General features: G+C 40.2%; 1 protein-coding gene across 1 annotated transcript in view; it reads right to left on the bottom strand.

Annotated features, from left to right (window-relative positions):
- The window catches only part of KIF11 (kinesin family member 11), a 52452-nt gene that overhangs the window by 31902 nt on the left and 1484 nt on the right, over nucleotides 1–19066 (bottom strand). The window contains exons 2-8 of the mRNA XM_039465131.2: nucleotides 10041–10173; nucleotides 9687–9784; nucleotides 8706–8784; nucleotides 6680–6865; nucleotides 6356–6480; nucleotides 2979–3069; nucleotides 2177–2419 (exon numbers count right to left, since the gene is read on the bottom strand). Coding sequence (XP_039321065.1) covers nucleotides 2177–2419; nucleotides 2979–3069; nucleotides 6356–6480; nucleotides 6680–6865; nucleotides 8706–8784; nucleotides 9687–9784; nucleotides 10041–10173 — 955 coding nt within the window. The remainder of the gene's footprint in view (nucleotides 1–2176; nucleotides 2420–2978; nucleotides 3070–6355; nucleotides 6481–6679; nucleotides 6866–8705; nucleotides 8785–9686; nucleotides 9785–10040; nucleotides 10174–19066) is intronic.

The raw sequence follows: 19066 nt of genomic DNA, 5'->3' as shown, positions 1-19066 counted from the left end.
TCCTGCTTCAGCCTCCCAAGTATCTGGGGTTAACAGGTGCCTGCCACCACTCCTAGCTAATTTTTTGTATTTTCAGTAGAGACAGAGTTTCACCACATTGGTCAGGCTGGTCTCAAACTCCTGACCTCAAGTGATCTGCCTGCCTCGGCCTCCCAAAGTGCTGGGATTACAGGTGTGAGCCACCACACCCGGCCTTTTTTTTTATTTTTAGAGGTAGAGTCTCACACTATTGCCCAGGTTGCAGTACAGTAGCATGATCATGGCTCACTGAAACCTTCAATTCCTGAACTCAAGCGATGAATTTTATGATATGTGAATTAAATCTCAATAAAATTGTTTTTTTCTTTTTTAAATGAAGGGGAAGTTGGAGACCTTAAAGAAGGTTTTTAAACTTCATTTAGGTCAAGCAAGGTGGCTCATGCCTATAATCACAGCACTTCGGGAAGCTGAGGTAGGAGGATTCCTTGAACCCAGGAGGTCAAGACCAGTCTGGGTAACATAGTGAGACCTCTGTCTCTATTTAAAAACAAAAAAAACTTAGCCAGGCCTGGTGGTTCACACCTGTAGTACTGGCTACTCAGGAGGCTGGGGTGGGGGGAAATCACTTGAGTCCAGTAATTTAAGGTTGCAGTGAGCCATGGTCATGCTACTATACTGCAGCCTAGGCAACAGTATAAGACTCTACCTCTAAAAATAAAAAATAAATAAATAGGCTGGGCGCGGTGGCTCAAGCCTGTAATCCCGGCACTTTGGGAGGCCGAGGCGGGTGGATCACGAGGTCAAGAGATCGAGACCATCCTGGTCAACATGATGAAACCCCGTCTCTACTAAAAATACAAAAAATTAGCTGGGCATGGTGGCGCGTGCCTGTACTGTAATCCCAGCTACTCAGGAGGCTGAGGCAGGAGAATTGCCTGAACCCAGGAGGCAGAGGTTGCGGTGAGCCGAGATCACGCCATTGCACTCCAGCCTGGGTAACAAGAGCGAAACTCCATCTCAAAAAAAAATAAATAAATAATAAAAATAAATAAATAAATAGATAAAAACTACACTTAAGGCAGACGATAGCAATAAAATAAGAGTACATTTTACCACCATCTTTGTTGCTTCTCTTGGTTTTTCCTCTGTTCCCACACATCCAATTCCATCTTCAATGTTCTCTAAGCAGCCTCTATAACACTAGCGAGCACTCATTAGAACTGCTTCTAAGTCCTCAATTAAATCTCGACACACCACCCACTGATAATGACCACAGCAATTTTCTTTGAAGACTGTGTGGGAAAATCCATTAAGATACTGGCTTTTTAGGTTAAAAACATCATTTCTCAGCCTTTTGGCTAAGATCAAGTGTAAGGTTAAAAAGTCTGCCAGGGGCCGGGCGCGGTGGCTCAAGCCTGTAATCCCAGCACTTTGGGAGGCCGAGGCGGGTGGATCACGAGGTCAAGAGATCGAGACCATCCTGGTCAACATGGTGAAACCCCGTCTCTACTAAAAATACAAAAAATTAGCTGGGCATGGTGGCACGTGCCTGTAATCCCAGCTACTCAGGAGGCTGAGGCAGGAGAATTGCCTGAACCCAGGAGGCGGAGGTTGCGGTGAGCTGAGATCGCGCCATTGCACTCCAGCCTGGGTAACAAGAGCGAAACTCCGTCTCAAAAAAAAAAAAAAAAAAACTCTGCCAGGAAGGACAAACATAACTTTTCAGGAGTGTCCTCCTGTATATGTTCATATGCAACGTCCAGATTCTTTTACACTGTAGCATAGAATGAATGAAGCTAATAAAGAAACTTTTTTTTTGTACTTTTTTTTTTTGAGATGGGGTCTCACTCTGTCACCCAGGCTGCAGTGTAGTAGCATGATCTCAGCTCAATGCAACTTCCACCTCCCAGGCTCAAGTGATCCTCCCACCTCAGCCTCCCAAGTAGCTGAGACCTTAGGAGCACACCACCAAACCCGGCTAACATTGTGTATTTTTGCTAGAGACAGGGTTTCGCCCTGTTGTCCAACCTGGTCTCGAACTCCTGAGCTCAAGTGATCCGCCCACCTAGGACTTCCAAAGTTCTGGATTACAGGCGTGAGCCACTGTGCCCAGCCTAGTAAAAGAAGTTTTAAAATACATAACAGCTAAATAAGGATTATAGCTGCCATACTTGCAGCTTCCTTTCAAAGTGCTTACCTCAAGATTGAGAGATGCAGGAGAAATTGTTGCAATTATAGATGTTCTTGTACGCCCTCCAAGAGAATCCTGGAGGATTCTAGTTAGTTTAGATTCTCGATAAGGAACATGAGGTGTTCTTTCTACAAGAGCAGTAATAACTCTTCCCAAAGTCAACAAGGATTGATTTATATTTCCAGCTTCCCGAGCTCTCTTATCAACAGCTCCAGAACGACCAATGTTTTCACTTCCTGCAAGATCAACCTTTAATTTTAAAAATAAAAATAAAAAGTGAGTCTATTGGATTTGGATTCAAAGACTTTCATTCTCAGGCTGGCGCGGTGGCTCAAGCCTGTAATCCCAGCACTTTGGGAGGCCGAGGCGGGTGGATCACGAGGTCGAGAGATCAAGACCATCCTGGTCAACAAGGTGAAACCCCGTCTCTACTAAAAATACAAAAAATTAGCTGGGCATGGTGGTGTGTGCCTGTAATCCCAGCTACTCAGGAGGCTGAGGCAGGAGAATTGCTTGAACCCAGGAGGTGGAGGTTGCGGTGAGCCGAGACTGCACCATTGTACTCCAGCCTGGGTAACAAGAGCGAAACTCCGTCTCCAAAAAAAAAAAAAAAGACTTTCATTCTCATAGTATACATAATATATTAAATAGCCAGCAAAATAATGTTTCTATAATTAACAAATTTCTCCTCCCACTACAAAGCTAATCAATCACCCAGTGACCACAAAAATTTGTCTCAAGTACAAAATTTCAAGCTGCTCTATGAGGTTTTTAAGAATGAATCGGTGGTATTAAGGTATATGCTTACCAAGTTCAACTTTCCAATTTTAACAAGCTCTTCTCCATCAATTGTAGTTTCTTTCATATGTATTGTAACAGAGAAAACTGAGTGGGAACGACTAGAAAACAATATCAAGTTGCCCAGTCATTATAATGTACAACAGTATTTGCTGTTTCTGAAATACTGAAAACAGGAAAGGAAGATCTAAATACATAAGGGTAGAGAAAGATAACATCAGACAGGAGATAACAAGATTTTGGAAGATAGGAGATGGATAGATGATCAGGTTGCTTTCTCATATCTTCTGCCTGCTAAAGAGACATCAATAAGAAGCTACCTCAAAAAAAACCCCAAAAGACATAGAATCTGGCCAGGGGCGCAGTGGCTCATGCCTGTAATCTCAGCACTTTAGAAGGCCAAGGTGGTGGATCACCAAAGGTCAAGAATTTTAGACCAGTCTGGCCAACATTGTGAACCTCGTCTCTACTAAAAATACAAAAATTAGCTGGGCGTGGTGGCAGGTGCCTGTGATCCCAGCTACTCTCGAGGCCAAGGCAGGAGAATCACTTGAACCAGGAAAGTGGAGGTTGCAGTGAGCTGAGATCATGCCATTGCACTCCAGCCTGGGCAACAGAGTGAGACTCTGTCTCCAAAAAAAAAAAACCAAAGACTTAGAATCCTGAGGTACCTCTGAAAGCTGGATGTAGGTGGCGTTGAAATAGTTGCCTGATTATGTCAAGAAGAGATAGCTTGCAATCAATCTTCCTATTCATAAGAACCATTTGAAATATGTCATTACCATAAATTCAAATGGCACCAAGCAAGTCGTTAGTATACTCTCCCACCTCCCCATTGTACATGCACAAGTACATTTCTCTGCTGTGAGACTGTCATTAGAAATAGGTGACTCCTCTCCCCTAACAGCAGAAATAGTAAACAGCATGATTACTAAAACACAACAAGATAATCACTGCTAAATTATAAAATGTTCAAAAGTCTACCTTATGCCAAATACTGATATTGAGGCCAGGGGCAGTAGCTCATGCCTCTATTCCCTACACTTTGGAAGGTCAAGGTAGGAAGGCCACTTGAACCCAGGAGTCTGAAACCAGCCTGGGCAACACAGAGGGACCTCCATCTCTACAAAACATTTTAAAATTAGCTGGGTATGGTGGCATGCTCCTACAGTTCCAGCTACCCTGGAGGCTCAGGTGGGAGGATCACTTTAGCCCAGGAGGTGAAGGCTGCAGTATGCCATGATTGAGTCACTGCACTCCAGCCTAGGTGACAGAGTGACACTCAGTCTCAAAACTAACCAAACAAAAAAACAAAAATCTTCAGAGTATACAGAGCTTTGGAAAAAAAACCAAAAACCAAAAAACAAATACTCTTCTCTTATCTTAGGGGGAAAAAAAATTATACAGATGACTAAAGACATTTTTTCTATACCCAGTGGCATTTGGTGAACATTGTTTGTTAATGCTGTTGACAGTTTACAGAGAATATGGTAAGTTTCAATTTTCTTCTTTGCGCTTTCTTGTTACTTAAAAAAAAATTAAGGCCGAGCAAGGTGGCTCACGCCTGTAATCCCAGCACTTTGGGAGGCCAAGGCAGGCAGATCACACAGTCAGGAGTTTGAGACCAGCCTGACCAACATGGTGAAACCCTATCTCTACTAAAAAAAAAAAAAAAAAAAAAAAAATTAGTGGGCGTGGTAGCGTGCACCTGTAATCCCAGCTACTCAGGAGGCTGAGGCAGGAGAATTACTGAAACCAGGAGGTTTGCAGTGAGCTGAGATCGCATCATTGCACTCCAGCCAGGGCAACAAGAGCGAAACTGTGTCTCAAAATAAATAAATAAATAAAGTATTATTTTTATAAAAATTATTTAAATTATTTAAAATTACAGAAAAAGAGGAAGGTAGAAGGAAGAACATAAATGTAAACTATAGATCTGAATTATAATATTCATCTCATGATTTTCTACCATTATCTATCCATTCCTAATCCACATTAGGGAATTAATACAAATAAGCATTGAAGTCAGCTTCAATTTGGGAAAACTGAATTAACTTCTCTTTGTCACATACATTCATAAAAAGTGACCTTTACAAGTCTACATACAAGAAAAAAGGAAAAATAGAAATTTTATATTTTAGTGAAATGTACCTAAAGAAATTTTACCTACTCTTCAGTTCAGTTCTCTAAATTCTACATGAAATTAAGTTATAAATCAACCACAGAATAAAATTTCCATTTTATTGGAAAGCCATTATAGTGAAAATTTAATTAAAATTTTGAAATCATCCAAAATTCCATGATCTTAATAACTTTTATGGTATATTTTTCTTCTTGCTTTAAATGCAAACTTTTTTTAGAGTTGCAACTATAATTGTTATGGCATTTTTGTAGAAATTTTCAACCATACGCAAACAAAGAAATAAGACTTCTAATCCTAACAATCATTTTGTAGCTCAGAGAAACTGATAAGCAGATAAATTCACTTATTTACCCAAAGTCACATACTGAATTAACTGCAAAACTGAGACTACACACAATATCTAATTCCCAATCCACTGCTTTTTCTATTACATTCTGATGTTTCTTTCAAAGACCATACACACACACACAAAAACCTGTTTTAGTAAACTATATTTATAGAATTTGTAAATTTGTCCTATAGGGGTCTTTATGAGAATAAAGGAGTTCCTAACTTATGTAAATTTACTACACTTGATCTTAGCCAAAAGGCTGAGAAGCAACAACTTACGTAAATTTAAGATAGGAATTTTATATTTCACTGAATAGAGTGGTAGGAGAAGAAAATAAACAATTTTTAAAAAGAAATTTTGTATTTCAATAAAAGATATTTAGAGGGAAAAAAAATCATCCCTTTCACCCCATGAAAGATAGTGTTAGTGACCATCTGTCTCCCACATTAAAATGAAGCCATTTTAAAAGAGCTGACTTCTTCCAATCCCTATTCAAAGCAAGGGTTTTCAAGCTATATTCTAATATTAGTAGGGGGCCACACAAAAGTGTCTCAGGGACCCGTTCATAAGGCTAAGGAGGTAAGCCTCTGAGCGTCCCATACCAAAATCAACTATAGCAGCCACATTTTATCCTGGGCTTCCATATATGATATCACTAGAACAAAAGGATTCTTCTACTTTAAAAAAGTTTAATACTTCAGCTATGGTTCAAGTTATCTTTGTTCTTTTAACATTCTTCCAATATTGGGCCCTTCACTATAAATCTCAAGCCAATTACCAACAACCCCTCCTTATAACACAAAATCTAAGCATGTGACCCACGTACCTTGACCCATCCCAGTCTGACTTTCTCCAAGTTCCTAACTCTTCTTAAAAGAAAATGGCGCTAGGGAAGAGACTATGGCTTTCTTACCTAGAGTATGCATTCATCAAAGTAGCTGCAGTTGTCCTTTTTGCTGCCCCCTTTTCTAAAATTTGATAGACTTCATCCTTGTTGTGTACCGTAATTTCTTCTAAACCTTTAATTATCACTCCTCTCTGACCAAAATACCAAAAGAACATCCATTAGATTCGTTAAAGCACATGTGTACACACACACACACACATACATACACACACACACACTCTCTCTCTCTCTCTCTCTCTCTCTCTCTGCACCTGCACCCCCACTGCCCCAACTTCTCAAAGCCTCACACATTAAAATTCAGAGACATTTCATTCTCAAAGACTGAATTACCTTGTTACGGGGATCATCAAACATCTGTAGTCTCTCAGAAACGTCAGAAGACGGATTAAGAAGATCAAAAAGTTCTTCATTATAGATCTCCAACAGAGACACTTTGACTGAAAATTCAGTACCATTATCAGTAAGTTTCTCAAAAATTTGATGAAGGGTGCGTGGAATTATACCAGCCAAGGGATCCTGAAATTATAAAAGGACTAATATAAAGGAAGAACGTCATTTACTGTGGCAGTTAAAATATATGGACTTCCTTTATAATATATTTAAACATAAATATAGTAAACTAAGTTAAAACAAAACAAAACAAAAAAACAACTTAATGTTAAAGAAGTCACTTACAACAGTCTGTTCAACAGTAGTCTTCACACCCTCCATAAACCTGTCATACTTCTTAGCCATCTTCATGCCTGAGCATCACATGGAAACCAATGGAACTCATCTACTTATAAAGCCAAATTCATTAATTCTGACCCACTAAACTATGCTTTAAGCCTATTCCATATCTCCTATGGTTACAATTTCATAACTTTATTATCCATATGTAAAATAAGTTAATGTCTCAATTACGTAACCACTAGAAGAAAGGATCTACCCAAATATCAATAATTTGGAAAATTGGCCAGGCAAGGTAGTATGTGCCTGTAACAGCTACTCAGGAGGTTGAGGTGGGAGGTCTTGAACTCTTGGGCTCCTTAAACCCAAGAGCTCAAGACCAGCCTGGGCAACATAGTGAGACCTCACCACTTAAAAAAAAAAAATGTTGGGGCGGAAAATTAATCAATTTTTTTTTGAGACAGAGTCTTGTTCTATTGCCCAGGCTGGAGTGCAGTAGCACCATCTCAGCTCACTGCAGCTTCCACCTCCTGGGTTTCAGCGATTCTCTTGCCTCAGCCCCTAGGTAGCTGAAATTACAGTTACATGCCACCATGTCAGGCTAATTTCTGTATTTTTAGTAGAGACCAAGTTTCACCATGTTGGCGTGGCTGGTCTCAAACTGCTAATCTTAAGTGATCCGCCTGTCTTGGCCTCCCAGAGTTCTAGGATTATAGGTGTGAGCCACCGTGCCCAGCCAATTAACTAGTTATTAAACTCATTTAAGTTAAACACATTACTAAATTTAAAACTAAACTTTTTTTTTTTTTTTTTTTTTTGAGATGGAGTTTCGCTCTTGTTACCCAGGCTGGAGTGCAATGGCGCAATCTCAGCTCACCGCAACCTCCGCCTCCTGGGTTCAGGCAATTCTCCTGCCTCAGCCTCCCGAGTAGCTGGGATTACAGGCACGTGCCACCATGCCCAGCTAATTTTTTTGTATTTTTAGTAGAGACGGGGTTTCACCACGTTGACCAGGATGGTCTCAATCTCCTGACCTCGTGATCCACCCGCCTCGGCCTCCCAAAGTGCTGGGATTACAGACTTGAGCCACCGCGCCCAGCCCAAAACTAAACTTTTTTTAAAAAGTTTTAATACTTCAGCTGTAGTTCAACTTGTCTTTGTTTTTCTTTCAACATTCTTCCAGAATTGGTTCTCTCCTTTAGTTATTAAACTCACTTAAACCCATGGAAATCTTTGTAAAATGTAGTTTATGCTTTCTCAATATTAAATAATACCTTTGTCTTAATTTCATGAACACTTAAGATCGTCATGAATATAGTACTATACTTCCTCTGGCCATGCTAATGTTTTGAGACTCATTCCTTCAGTACAAAGCCCTCCCTGCCTTCAAGCCTCACTCATACTCCAACTTTTCTACAATATTCTGCTCTAACCATTCTGTTGTAAATAGACCCCTCTTTCATCACATAACTGTGCCATATATATCGGTCCTTCCTCTCCCTGGCTGTTTCTTAAACAGGAATCATACCATGCACTTTAATTTTACTGAAGTAGTGGTTTACCCTAAATTAATTTTGACACAAGTACTCTGATCTTCTCTATTTCAAGACAGAGGCCCTCAAACAAGTTTTATCCAGTTAAATTTCAAACACATTAGAGATAAAAATATGTTATAAACAATAAATACCTCTTCCCAGGTATACTCTTCATTAGGTGACCTTTCGCCTTCCATTGTAAAGGTTTTTCCAGTGCCAGTTTGGCCATACCTGTCAAGATTAGTAAGTGATAAATCAAAAACAAACATACGGCTGGGCGCGGCGGCTCAAGCCTGTAATCCCAGCACTTTGGGAGGCCGAGGCGGGTGGATCACGAGGTCAAGAGATCGAGACCATCCTGGTCAACATGGTGAAACCCCGTCTCTACTAAAATACAAAAAATTAGCTGGGCATGGTGGCGCGTGCCTGTAATCCCAGCTACTCCGGAGGCTGAGGCAGGAGAATTGCCTGAACCCAGGAGGCGGAGGTTGCGGTGAGCTGAGATTGCGCCATTGCACTCCAGCCTGGGTAACAAGAGCGAAACTCCATCTCAAAAAAAAAAAAAAAAAAAAAAATATATATATATATATATATATATATATATATATAAATTAGCCAGGTCCAGTGGTGCGCACCTGTAATCCCAGCTACTTGAGAGGCTAAGGCATGAGAATCACCTGAACCTGGGAGGTGGAAGTTGCAGTGAGGAGAGACAACACCTCTGCACTCCAGTCTGGGCTACAGAGTGAGACTCTGTCTAAAAAACAAACAAAAAACAGGCTGGGCATGGTGGCTCACGCCTGTAATCCCAGCACTTTGGGAAGCCGAGGAGGGTGGATAACCTGAGGTCAGGATCAGGAGTTCAAGACCAGCCTGGCCAACATGGTGAAATCCTGTCTCTACTAAAAATACAAAAAATTAGCCGGGTATAGTGGTGGGTACCCGTAATCCCAGCTACTTGGGAGGCTGAGACAGGAGAATCACTTGAACCCAGGAGGCAGAGGTTGCAGAGAGCCGAGATTGCACTATTATACTCCAGCCTGGGCAACAAGAACAAAACTCCATCTAAAAAACAAAACAAAGCCACGCATTTAAGCTTTTTCATAAACCTGAAAAAACAGTGTTTTACTTACGCAAAGATAGTGCAATTATAGCCCATAATAACTTCATCCAGAATTGGACAAACAACGCTTCGGTAAACATCAATCTGTTTAGTAGATGTTCCAAATACCTATCAAATAAAAGAATTTAAAAAAAAACACCTCAATATTACTTATTCTATTTTAATAATTATAAAATATATTATATATGAATTAATAATTTTGGTTTTTGTATGTTAACTAATTCATAATTCAGCCTACTAGAAGCCATCTGACAATTCAAAGAGACAAATGAAATTTCTAAGTATATACCATTTTCCAGGGGAAATATGTATATTAAAATTATTTTACATTAGTGAATAATCAAGAAATTGCACCATATATTACCATATCAAAAGTATATGTTTTCCTCGAGCTCTTGTCAGCCAATCCTCCAGTTCGTACACTAACTTCTTTTCGTACAGGATCACATTCTACTATTGAATGGGCGCTAGCTTTCCGCTCTGACGAATTAAATGGTCTATAAAAAGAAACGCACAAGGTCATTCAGGAACTCTTAGTTATCATGTTATCAGTGACATTTTTCACTAACTACATTAGTCAAAAAAAATGTGAAGTTCTGACCATACTATTGGTGACGGGGATTAAATCAGGACTAAATGATACTACTAAAGCAGATAGCAAAATTATAAGTGTCTCAAGTTTCACAAATACAGTTTTTTGAATGTTCAAAGATACATAAAACATTACAATTCTAGCAGTTTCTTAGAGTAGATACTAATAGAATTGTTTTGTTTTGATGGTAGAGATGGGGTCCCACTGTGTTACACACACTAGTCTCAAACTTCTAGGCTCAAGTGATATCCCACCTCAGCTTCCCAGGGTGTTAGGATTAAGATGTGAGACACTGTGCCCGGCTACTAACAGGTTTTAACTTGTAAAGAATGCCAAACTTATTTTTCAGAACTCTGTTTCTACTATTCTTATCTGATCAAGTTAGGTTATGATGTAGTGGAAAAAACATGTCAAACTTGTGTTCAAAATACTAATCTGCCAGTGGATACTTGGCACAAAATAAAATATATATAAAAATAATGACTAACAAGTTGAGTACTTACTATGTGCCAGGTACTCATTGTTTCAAGTGCTTTACATGTGCTCACTCAGTTTGTCCACACAACATTGTGAGGTTGGCAGTATTACTAGCCCCATTTTTCAAATGAGTGAATAGGCACAGAAGGGCTACACTACCCAAGCCAACTGGATCAAGAGTCCTCATTCTATAAAAATGCCTGAATACTTATTTGGTTGAAAAGATCATTTCTTTAGGAAGCCCTTTCCATCTTAAGAGCCCCCCCCCAACCCACACCAACCAAGACCACATTAAATATTTGCTATATATTCCTATAGCACCCTTTATACACCCTTTCTAAACATCATCTCTCTTTTTTTTTTTATGTGTTACCCACTAGACTTCAGGTCACTAAGGAAAGAAATTCTGTCTAGTTTACTGTTTCCTCAGCACCAACTACCATGCCTAGCACACAGTAGGTTCTCAAACATTTATTAAACTACATTACGTAATAAATGTCATCCTAAGAGGAATTATGGGAAAGCTAAAAAGAACCACAGTCCACAGAGTAGCATCAATAAGATAACTATATACTCAATACATGTCTGGGCCAAAGGGAGAGACATAATCTTGACCTGAGTTCATTTTTCCCATTGAGTATCATACATTTTGGAGAAAGTGCCAAACAGGAAATTATTTTCCCCTTATCACTAGATAAACCAAATTGCTATTTATTTAAGAAGGATACCTAAATTTCCCCTGGCATAGCCCACTCTGAGCATACTTCTGAGTGATCAGACGACCAAATCTGTTATCCTGGGAAACTTTACTCCCAGGTAGTATTGGGTAATGCTGTCATTTGCCAACTGTACTAAAACCTACACAATGCAGATAATCCACATGAATGTACAGTAAGATTAAAAATTCAACAAAACTAAGGCAGAACCAACTTATACTGAGGTAGGCCAAGAGCATCAAGTGGAGTGAATTGCTCTCACATGGCTAAAGCTTTTCCAATTAGTCTATTATTTTTGGAAAGAGACCTAAACTAGTATCTTGCCTGAACATATAATTAAGTTACCAAATGAATACGATTCACGTTGCCAGGACCGAGTAATTGAAAATTCATACAGATCACACATTCCTAAAAGTTATCAAAACTCCCAGAGAAGCTTTAGGGACTATCTGTACTCTAAGAAGGAGAACTGCCAAGCTATTATTTTCCTACCCAGACTTCTCTAACTTACTAGAAATTGCAAAGTTGAACTTGGGGGGCTGAGGTGGGCAGATCACAAGGTCAGGAGATAGAGATCGTCCCAGCCAATGTGGTAAAACTCTGTCTCTACTAAAAATACAAAAATTAGCTGGGCGTGGCAGCACATGCCTGCAATCCCAGCTACTTAGGAGGCTGAGGCAAGAGAATTGCTTGAATCCGGGAGGCGGAGGTTGCAGTGAGCCAAAAATAAAAATAAAAATAAAATAAAAAGGATAAATAAATCCAAAAAAATTGTCTTAAAAAAAAAAGAAATTGCAAAGTTTCTGCTGATCACACTAGCAAATCCATCAATTTGCTGCTTCACTACAGTTACATAAAAATGCAAACAATCAAAATTGCGAGGGAAGGGAGATTGAGGATTTAAAAAAACCCAAGTCCTAGGCCAGGTGCAGTGGCTCACGCCTATAATCCCAGCACTTTAGGAGGCCAAGGCAGGTGGATCACGAGGTCAGGGGTTAGACACCAGCCTAGCCAAAATGGTGAAATCCTGTCTCTACTAAAAATACAAAAATTAGCCAGGCATGGTGGTACACGCCTGTAACTCCAGCTACTTGGGAGGCTGAGGCAGGAGAATCACTTGAACCTGGGAGGTGGAGACTGCAATAAGCCGAGATGGCACCACTGCACTCCAGCCTGGGCAATAGAGTGAGACTCTATCTCGAAAAAAAAAAACCAAAAACCTTCTCCTTCGGAGAAGTGCTAAATTAATTAATTCCACAAATATTCATCAAGTACTTATTACGTGATAGGTTCTTTTCTAGACACTGGAGAGATAGCAATGAACAATACCAAAGTTAAAGGAAAGAAAAAAATCAAAATCCTGTGCTCAGGGAGCTGTTAACTCAGTTGAGAGAAGGAAGAGATAACTATCAAATGAATAAATATATTAGATGCTGATCAATTAGAAATGAAAATAAAGCAGGCTGGACACGGTGGCTCATGCCTATAACCTTAGCACTTTGGGAGACTGAGGTGGGCAGATCACTTGAGGTCAGGAGTTTGAGACCAGCCTGGCCAACGTGGTGAAACCCCATCTCTATAAAAATACAAAAATTAGGCCAGGCACAGTGGCTCACGCCTATAATCCTAGCATTTTGAGAGGCCAAGGTGGGCAGATCACTTGAGGTAAGGAGTTTGAGACCAGCCTGGCCAACACAGTGAAACCCCAGCTCTATTAAAAATATAAAAATTAGCCAGGTGCGGTGGTTCACGCCTATAATCCCAGCACTTTGGGAGGCCAAGGCGGGCAGATCACAAGGTGACGAGTTTGAGACCAGCCTGGCCAATATAGTGAAACCCCACCTCTACTAAAAATACATAAAAAATTAGCTGGGGGTGATGGCAGGTATCTGTAGTCCCAAATACTTGAGAGGCTAAAACAGAGGTTACCGTGAGCCAAGATAGCAGCACTGCACTCCAGCCTAGGTGACAGAATGAGACTCCATCTCAAAAAAAAAAAAAAATTAGGTCAAGCATAGTGGCCCATACCTGTAATCCTAGTACTTTGGGAAGCCAAGGTGGGCAGATCACTTGAGGTCAGAATTTCAAGAACAGCCTGGCCAATGTGGTGAAGTCTCATCTCTACTAAAACTACAAAAATTAGCCAGAAACTGCTGGAATCTGGGAGGCAGAGGTTGCAGTGAGCCAAGACTGTACCATTACACTCCAGCCTGGGCAACAGAGTGAGGCTCCATCTCAAAAAAAAAAAAATTCAAAAATTATCCAGGCATGGTGGTGGGTACAGTACTCCCAGCTATTTGAGAGGCTGACGCAGAAGTTGCAGTGAGCCAAGATTGTGCCACTGCACTCCAGACCTAGGCAACAGAGCAAGACTCTGTGTCAAAAAAAAAAAAAGAAAAGAAAAGAAAGCAGTTAAGGAGGACAGGGAGTGTTGAAGGGGGAAGATAGTTGGTTGTGATTTTAGGGTAGTTAGGGAATGTTTCTGTGCTGAAGGTGATATTTAAGCAGAATCTAAAAAACAAGGGAGCCAGTCCATGTAGATATTTTGGCAGAAAAGTTTCCATGCAGAGAGAACAGAAATTGCAGATCCATAAGTAAAAGCAGGTAGATATATTTTTTAAATGTGTATGTCTGTGTTTAAGTAATAGGGTTAAAAGAAGAAACCACAAGGAAAATTTTAAAATACTTAGAGATTGGCCAGGCATGGTGGCTCACGCCTATAATCCCAGCACTTCAGGAGGCTGAGGCAGGCAGATTACCTGAGGTCAGGAGTTTAAGACCAGCCTGGCCAACATGGTGAAACCCCCTCTCTAATAAAGATACACAAAATTAGCCAAGCGTAGTGGTGCACGCCTGTAATCCCAGCTACTCGGGAAGCTGACGCAGGAGAATCATTTGAACCCGAAAAGCAGAGGCTGCAGTGAGTGAAGATCATATCATCGCACTCCAGCCTGGGTGACAGGTCAAGACTCTGTCTTAAAAAAAAAAAAAAAAAAAAAAAAAAGCTTAGAGATTGAAAATGAAAAGACAACAAACCAAATCTTATGGGACATGGCAAAAGCAGTGCTAAGGTGGAAACTTGTAGCTATAAATGCTCACATTAAAAAGCAAGAAAGATTGCATATCAACACCCTAACTTTACAACTTAAGGAACTGGAAACAGAAGAACTAACTCAATACAAAGCCAGCAAAAGGAAGGAAATAATAAAGATTAGAGCAGAGACAAACAAAAAAGAGAAGAGAAAAACCAATGAAAACAAAAGATGGTTCTTCAAAAAAGCAAAATTGACAAGCTTTTAGATGGATGGACTAAGAAAATAAAAGACTCAAATAACTAAAATTAGAAATGAAAGTAGAAACATTACTATTGACTCTACAGAAATAAAAAAAAGACTATAAGAGTATTATCGGGCCGGGCACGGTGGCTCAAGCCTGTAATCCCAGCACTTTGGGAGGCCGAGGCGGATGAATCACGAGGTCGAGAGTTCGAGACCATCCTGGTCGACATGGTGAAACCCCGTCTCTACTAAAAATACAAAAAATCAGCTGGGCATGGTGGCATGTGCCTGTAATCCCAGCTACTCAGGAGGCTGAGGCAGGAGAATTGCCTGAACCCAGGAGGCGGAGGTTGCGGTGAGCCGAGATCATGCCATTGCACTCCAGCCTGGGCAACAATAGCGAAACTCCGTCTCAAAAAAAAAAAAAAAGGAGTATTATCAACAATTGTATGCCAACAAATTTGATAACCCAGCTGAACAAATTCCTAGAAACACAATACCTACAAAGAATAAACCACAAAGAAATGTAAATTCTGGCCAGGCGTGGTGGCTCATGCCTGTAATTCCAGCACTTTGGGAGGCCAAGACAGGCGAATCACATGAGGTCAGGAGTTCGAGACCAGTCTGACCAACATGAAGAAACCCCATCTCTACTAAAAAGACAAAATTAGCCAGGCATAGTGGCACATGCCTGTTCCCAGCTACTTGGGAGTCTGAGGCAGGAGAATCACTTGAACCCAGGAGGCGGAGGTGGTAGTGAACCGAGGTCATGCCACTGCACCACAACCTGGGTTACAGAGCGAGACTCTGCCTCAAAAAAAAAAAAAGAAAGAGAAAGAAAGAAGAAAGAGAGAGGGAGAGAGAGAAAGAAAGAAAGAAAGAAAGAAAGAAAGAAAGAAAGAAAGAAAGAAAAATAAAGACAATCTTTTCAACAAGTGGTGCTGGGAAACTAAATATCCATATGCAAAAGAGTGAGGTTGGACCTTTAACACAATATACAAAAATTAAATCAAAATGGATTAAAACTTTGTGTAAGATCTAAAGCTATAAAACTCTTAGAAGAAAACATAAAGCAAAAGCTTCACAACAATAGATTTGGCAATGATTTCTTGGATATAAAACCAAAGGCACAGGCCACAAAAACAAGACAAATTGGACTTCATAAAAATTTTAAAAGTTTGTGTATCAAAAGACAGCATCCCTGTAATCCCAGCTACCTGGGAGGCTGAGGTAGGAGGACTATTTGAGCCCAGGAGTTCACAACCAGCCTGAGCAATAAAGCGAGATACTATATTTAAAGGCAGGGAAAAAAAAAAAAAAAAAAGGCCAGGCATGGTGGCTTATACCTGTAATCCCAGCACTTTGGGAGGCCAAGGCAGGCACATCACCTGAGGTCAGGAGTTCAAGACCAGCCTGACCAACATGGTGAAACCCCATCTCTACTAAAAATACAAAAAATTAGCCAGGCATGGTGGCACATACCTGTAATCCCAGCTACTTGGGAGGCTGAAGCATAAGAATTGCTTGAACCTGGCAGGCAGAGGTTGCAGTGAGCCAAGATTGCACTCCAGCCTGGGTGACAGAGCGAGATTCTCTCAACATCTGTGTGGAGGAGACTGAAGACAACTGACCCTGGCAGCCAAGGTGTTGGAGCAGTTCATAGGCCAGACCCCTGGGTTCCCCAAAGCTAGATACACTACCAGATCCATTGGTATCAGGAGAAATGAATAGACTGCCACCCAGTATACAGTGTAAAGGCCCAAAGCAGAAGAAATCCTGGAGGAAGGTCTAAAGGTGCAGGAGTGTGAATTAAGAAAGAACAACTTCATGGATACTGGAAACTTTGGTTTGGAGATCCAGTAACACAGAGATTTGGGTATCAAATGTGACCCATGCATTGATATCTATAGCCTGGACTTCTACGTGGTGCTGGGTAGGCCTGGTTTCAGCAATGCAGACACGGAGTGTAGAACAGGCTGCACTGGGGCCAAACACAGAATCAGCAAAGAGGAGGCCATTCGCTGGTTCCAAAAGGTAAAAAGAAAAAAAGGAAAAGACAAGACAGTATCAAAGAGTAAAAAGGCAACCCACAGTAATGGCGAAAAAATTTTTGCAGTTCATATATCTGAAAATACTCAAAATACATAGAAAACTCCTAAAACTCAACAACAAAAAGGTAAATCAATTTAAAAATGAGGAAAGGACTTAAATAGACACGTCTCCAAAGATATACAAATGCCCAGTAAACACATGAAAAGTTGCTCAATATCATTAATCATTAGGGAAATACAAATCAAAACTACAATGAGATACTACCTCATACTCAACGGTATGGCTACTAAAAAAAAAAGAAACAGAAAATAATGTTAGTGAGAATGTGGAGAAGTTAGAACACTTATGCACTGTTGGTGGGAATGTAAAATGGTCCAGTCACTATTTGTCGGTTCCTCAAAAATTTAAAATAGAATTATCATGTAGCAATTACAATTCTTGGTAAATACCCAAAATAACTGAAAATTGAAAACTCATATTTATATCAACATTATTCATAATAGCTAAAATGAAGAAACAACTCAAGTGTCCACTGACATGTGAAGGGATAAGCAAAATGTGGTATATGCATATAATAAATACCATTAAGCCTTAAAAAAGAAGGAAACCTTCTGATATTTGCTACAACATAGTTGAACCTTGAAGACGTCAGGCAAAGTGGGAATAAGCAAGTCACAAAAGGATAAATACTGTATTACAACTCCACTTACATGACGTACTTAGAGTAGTCAAAATCATAGTAGAATGGTAGGTGTCAGGGGTTGAGGGGACAGGGAAATGGGGAGTTATTGTTTAATGTGTATAGAGTTTCAGTTTTTCATGATGAAGAGTTATGGAGATGGATGGCAGCAATGATTGCAGAATATTATGTATTTAATATCATTGAACTGTACACTTAAAGGTGGTTAAGATAGTGAATTTTATGTGTATTTGAAAACAATTTTTTAAATTGGGAAAAAATAGGGTAGGGAATAGAAGGAGTATAAGAAAGATAGCCAGTAGCACATTATGTAGGGGTCTATAAACTTTAACCTGTAGGTTGAACCTGGCCCTTGTCCTGCCAAAGATTTAAGAATGATTTTTACAGTTTTAAAGAGTTGTTTGGGAAAAAAAAAAAAAAGGATCAGAAAATAATGTGCAAGAAACCACATGTGCCCGGGTGTGGTAGCTCCTACCTGAAATCCCATGGATCACCTAAGGTCAGGAGTTTGAGACCAGCCTGGCCAACATGGAGAAACCTGGTCTCTACTAAGAACACAAAAATTAACCAGGCATGGTGGTATGCACCTGTAGTCCCACCTACCTGGGAGGCTGAGGCGGAAAAATTGCTTGAACCTGGGAGGCAGAGGCTGCAGTGAGCTGAGATCGCACCACTGCACTACAGCCTAAGTAACAGAGCAAGACTCTCTCAAAAAAAATAAACCACACATGACCTGTAAAGCCCTAGAGTATTTAAATAAGATAACTATTTATAAATAACTATTTATCCAGGTCCTTTACAGAAAAGGCTTGCCAACCCAAGGACCTCATAATTCCTAAGTTGCCTATTTACTAAAGCTTAATAACAGACTTGTACCAAGAAGGCTATTTGAAAGAAGACACAGGCCCTAAGTGCATGCAAAAAAAAAAAAAAAATTGGCCGGGCGCGGTGGCTCAAGCTTGTAATCCCAGCACTTTGGGAGGCCGAGGCAGGTGGATCACGAGGTCGAGAGATCGATACCATCCTGGTCAACATGGTGAAACCCCGTCTCTACTAAAAATACAAAAAATTAGCTGGGCATGGTGGCATGTGCCTGTAATCCCAGCTACTCAGGAGGCTGAGGCAGGAGAATTGCCTAAACCCAGGAGGCGGAGGTTGCGGTGAGCCGAGATAGGAAAGAGGGAAACTCCGTCTCCAAAAAAAAAAGAAAGAAAGAAAGAAAGAAAGAAAGAAAGAAAGAAAGAAAAAGGCTGCCCGGACCTGGTGGCTTGCACCTGTAATCCCAGCACTTTGGGAGAATGAGGTGGGTGGATCACCTAAGGTCAGGAGTTCAAGACCAGCCTGACCAACATGGAGAAACCCCGTCTTAAAAAAGAAAAAAAAAAAAGGCTAATCTGAAAAGAAAAAAACTTTATATAAAAATTATTGTAATTTTTTTTTTACAATACACAAGTCACAAGCAAAGTACCATTCTGTTCATTGGTGATAAAGTAAATCTCTTCTATGGCAAAGCCTGAAATATATGCAGATCATAAACATCAAGTTCAAGATAATGGTTAACTGTGGGATGGAGAG

Source organism: Saimiri boliviensis, chromosome 12 (assembly GCF_048565385.1).
Source record: "Saimiri boliviensis isolate mSaiBol1 chromosome 12, mSaiBol1.pri, whole genome shotgun sequence".
Lineage (NCBI taxonomy): Eukaryota > Metazoa > Chordata > Mammalia > Primates > Cebidae > Saimiri > Saimiri boliviensis.
Note: the sequence above shows the minus strand (reverse complement) of the source record. Positions and strands in the feature narration are given on the sequence as shown.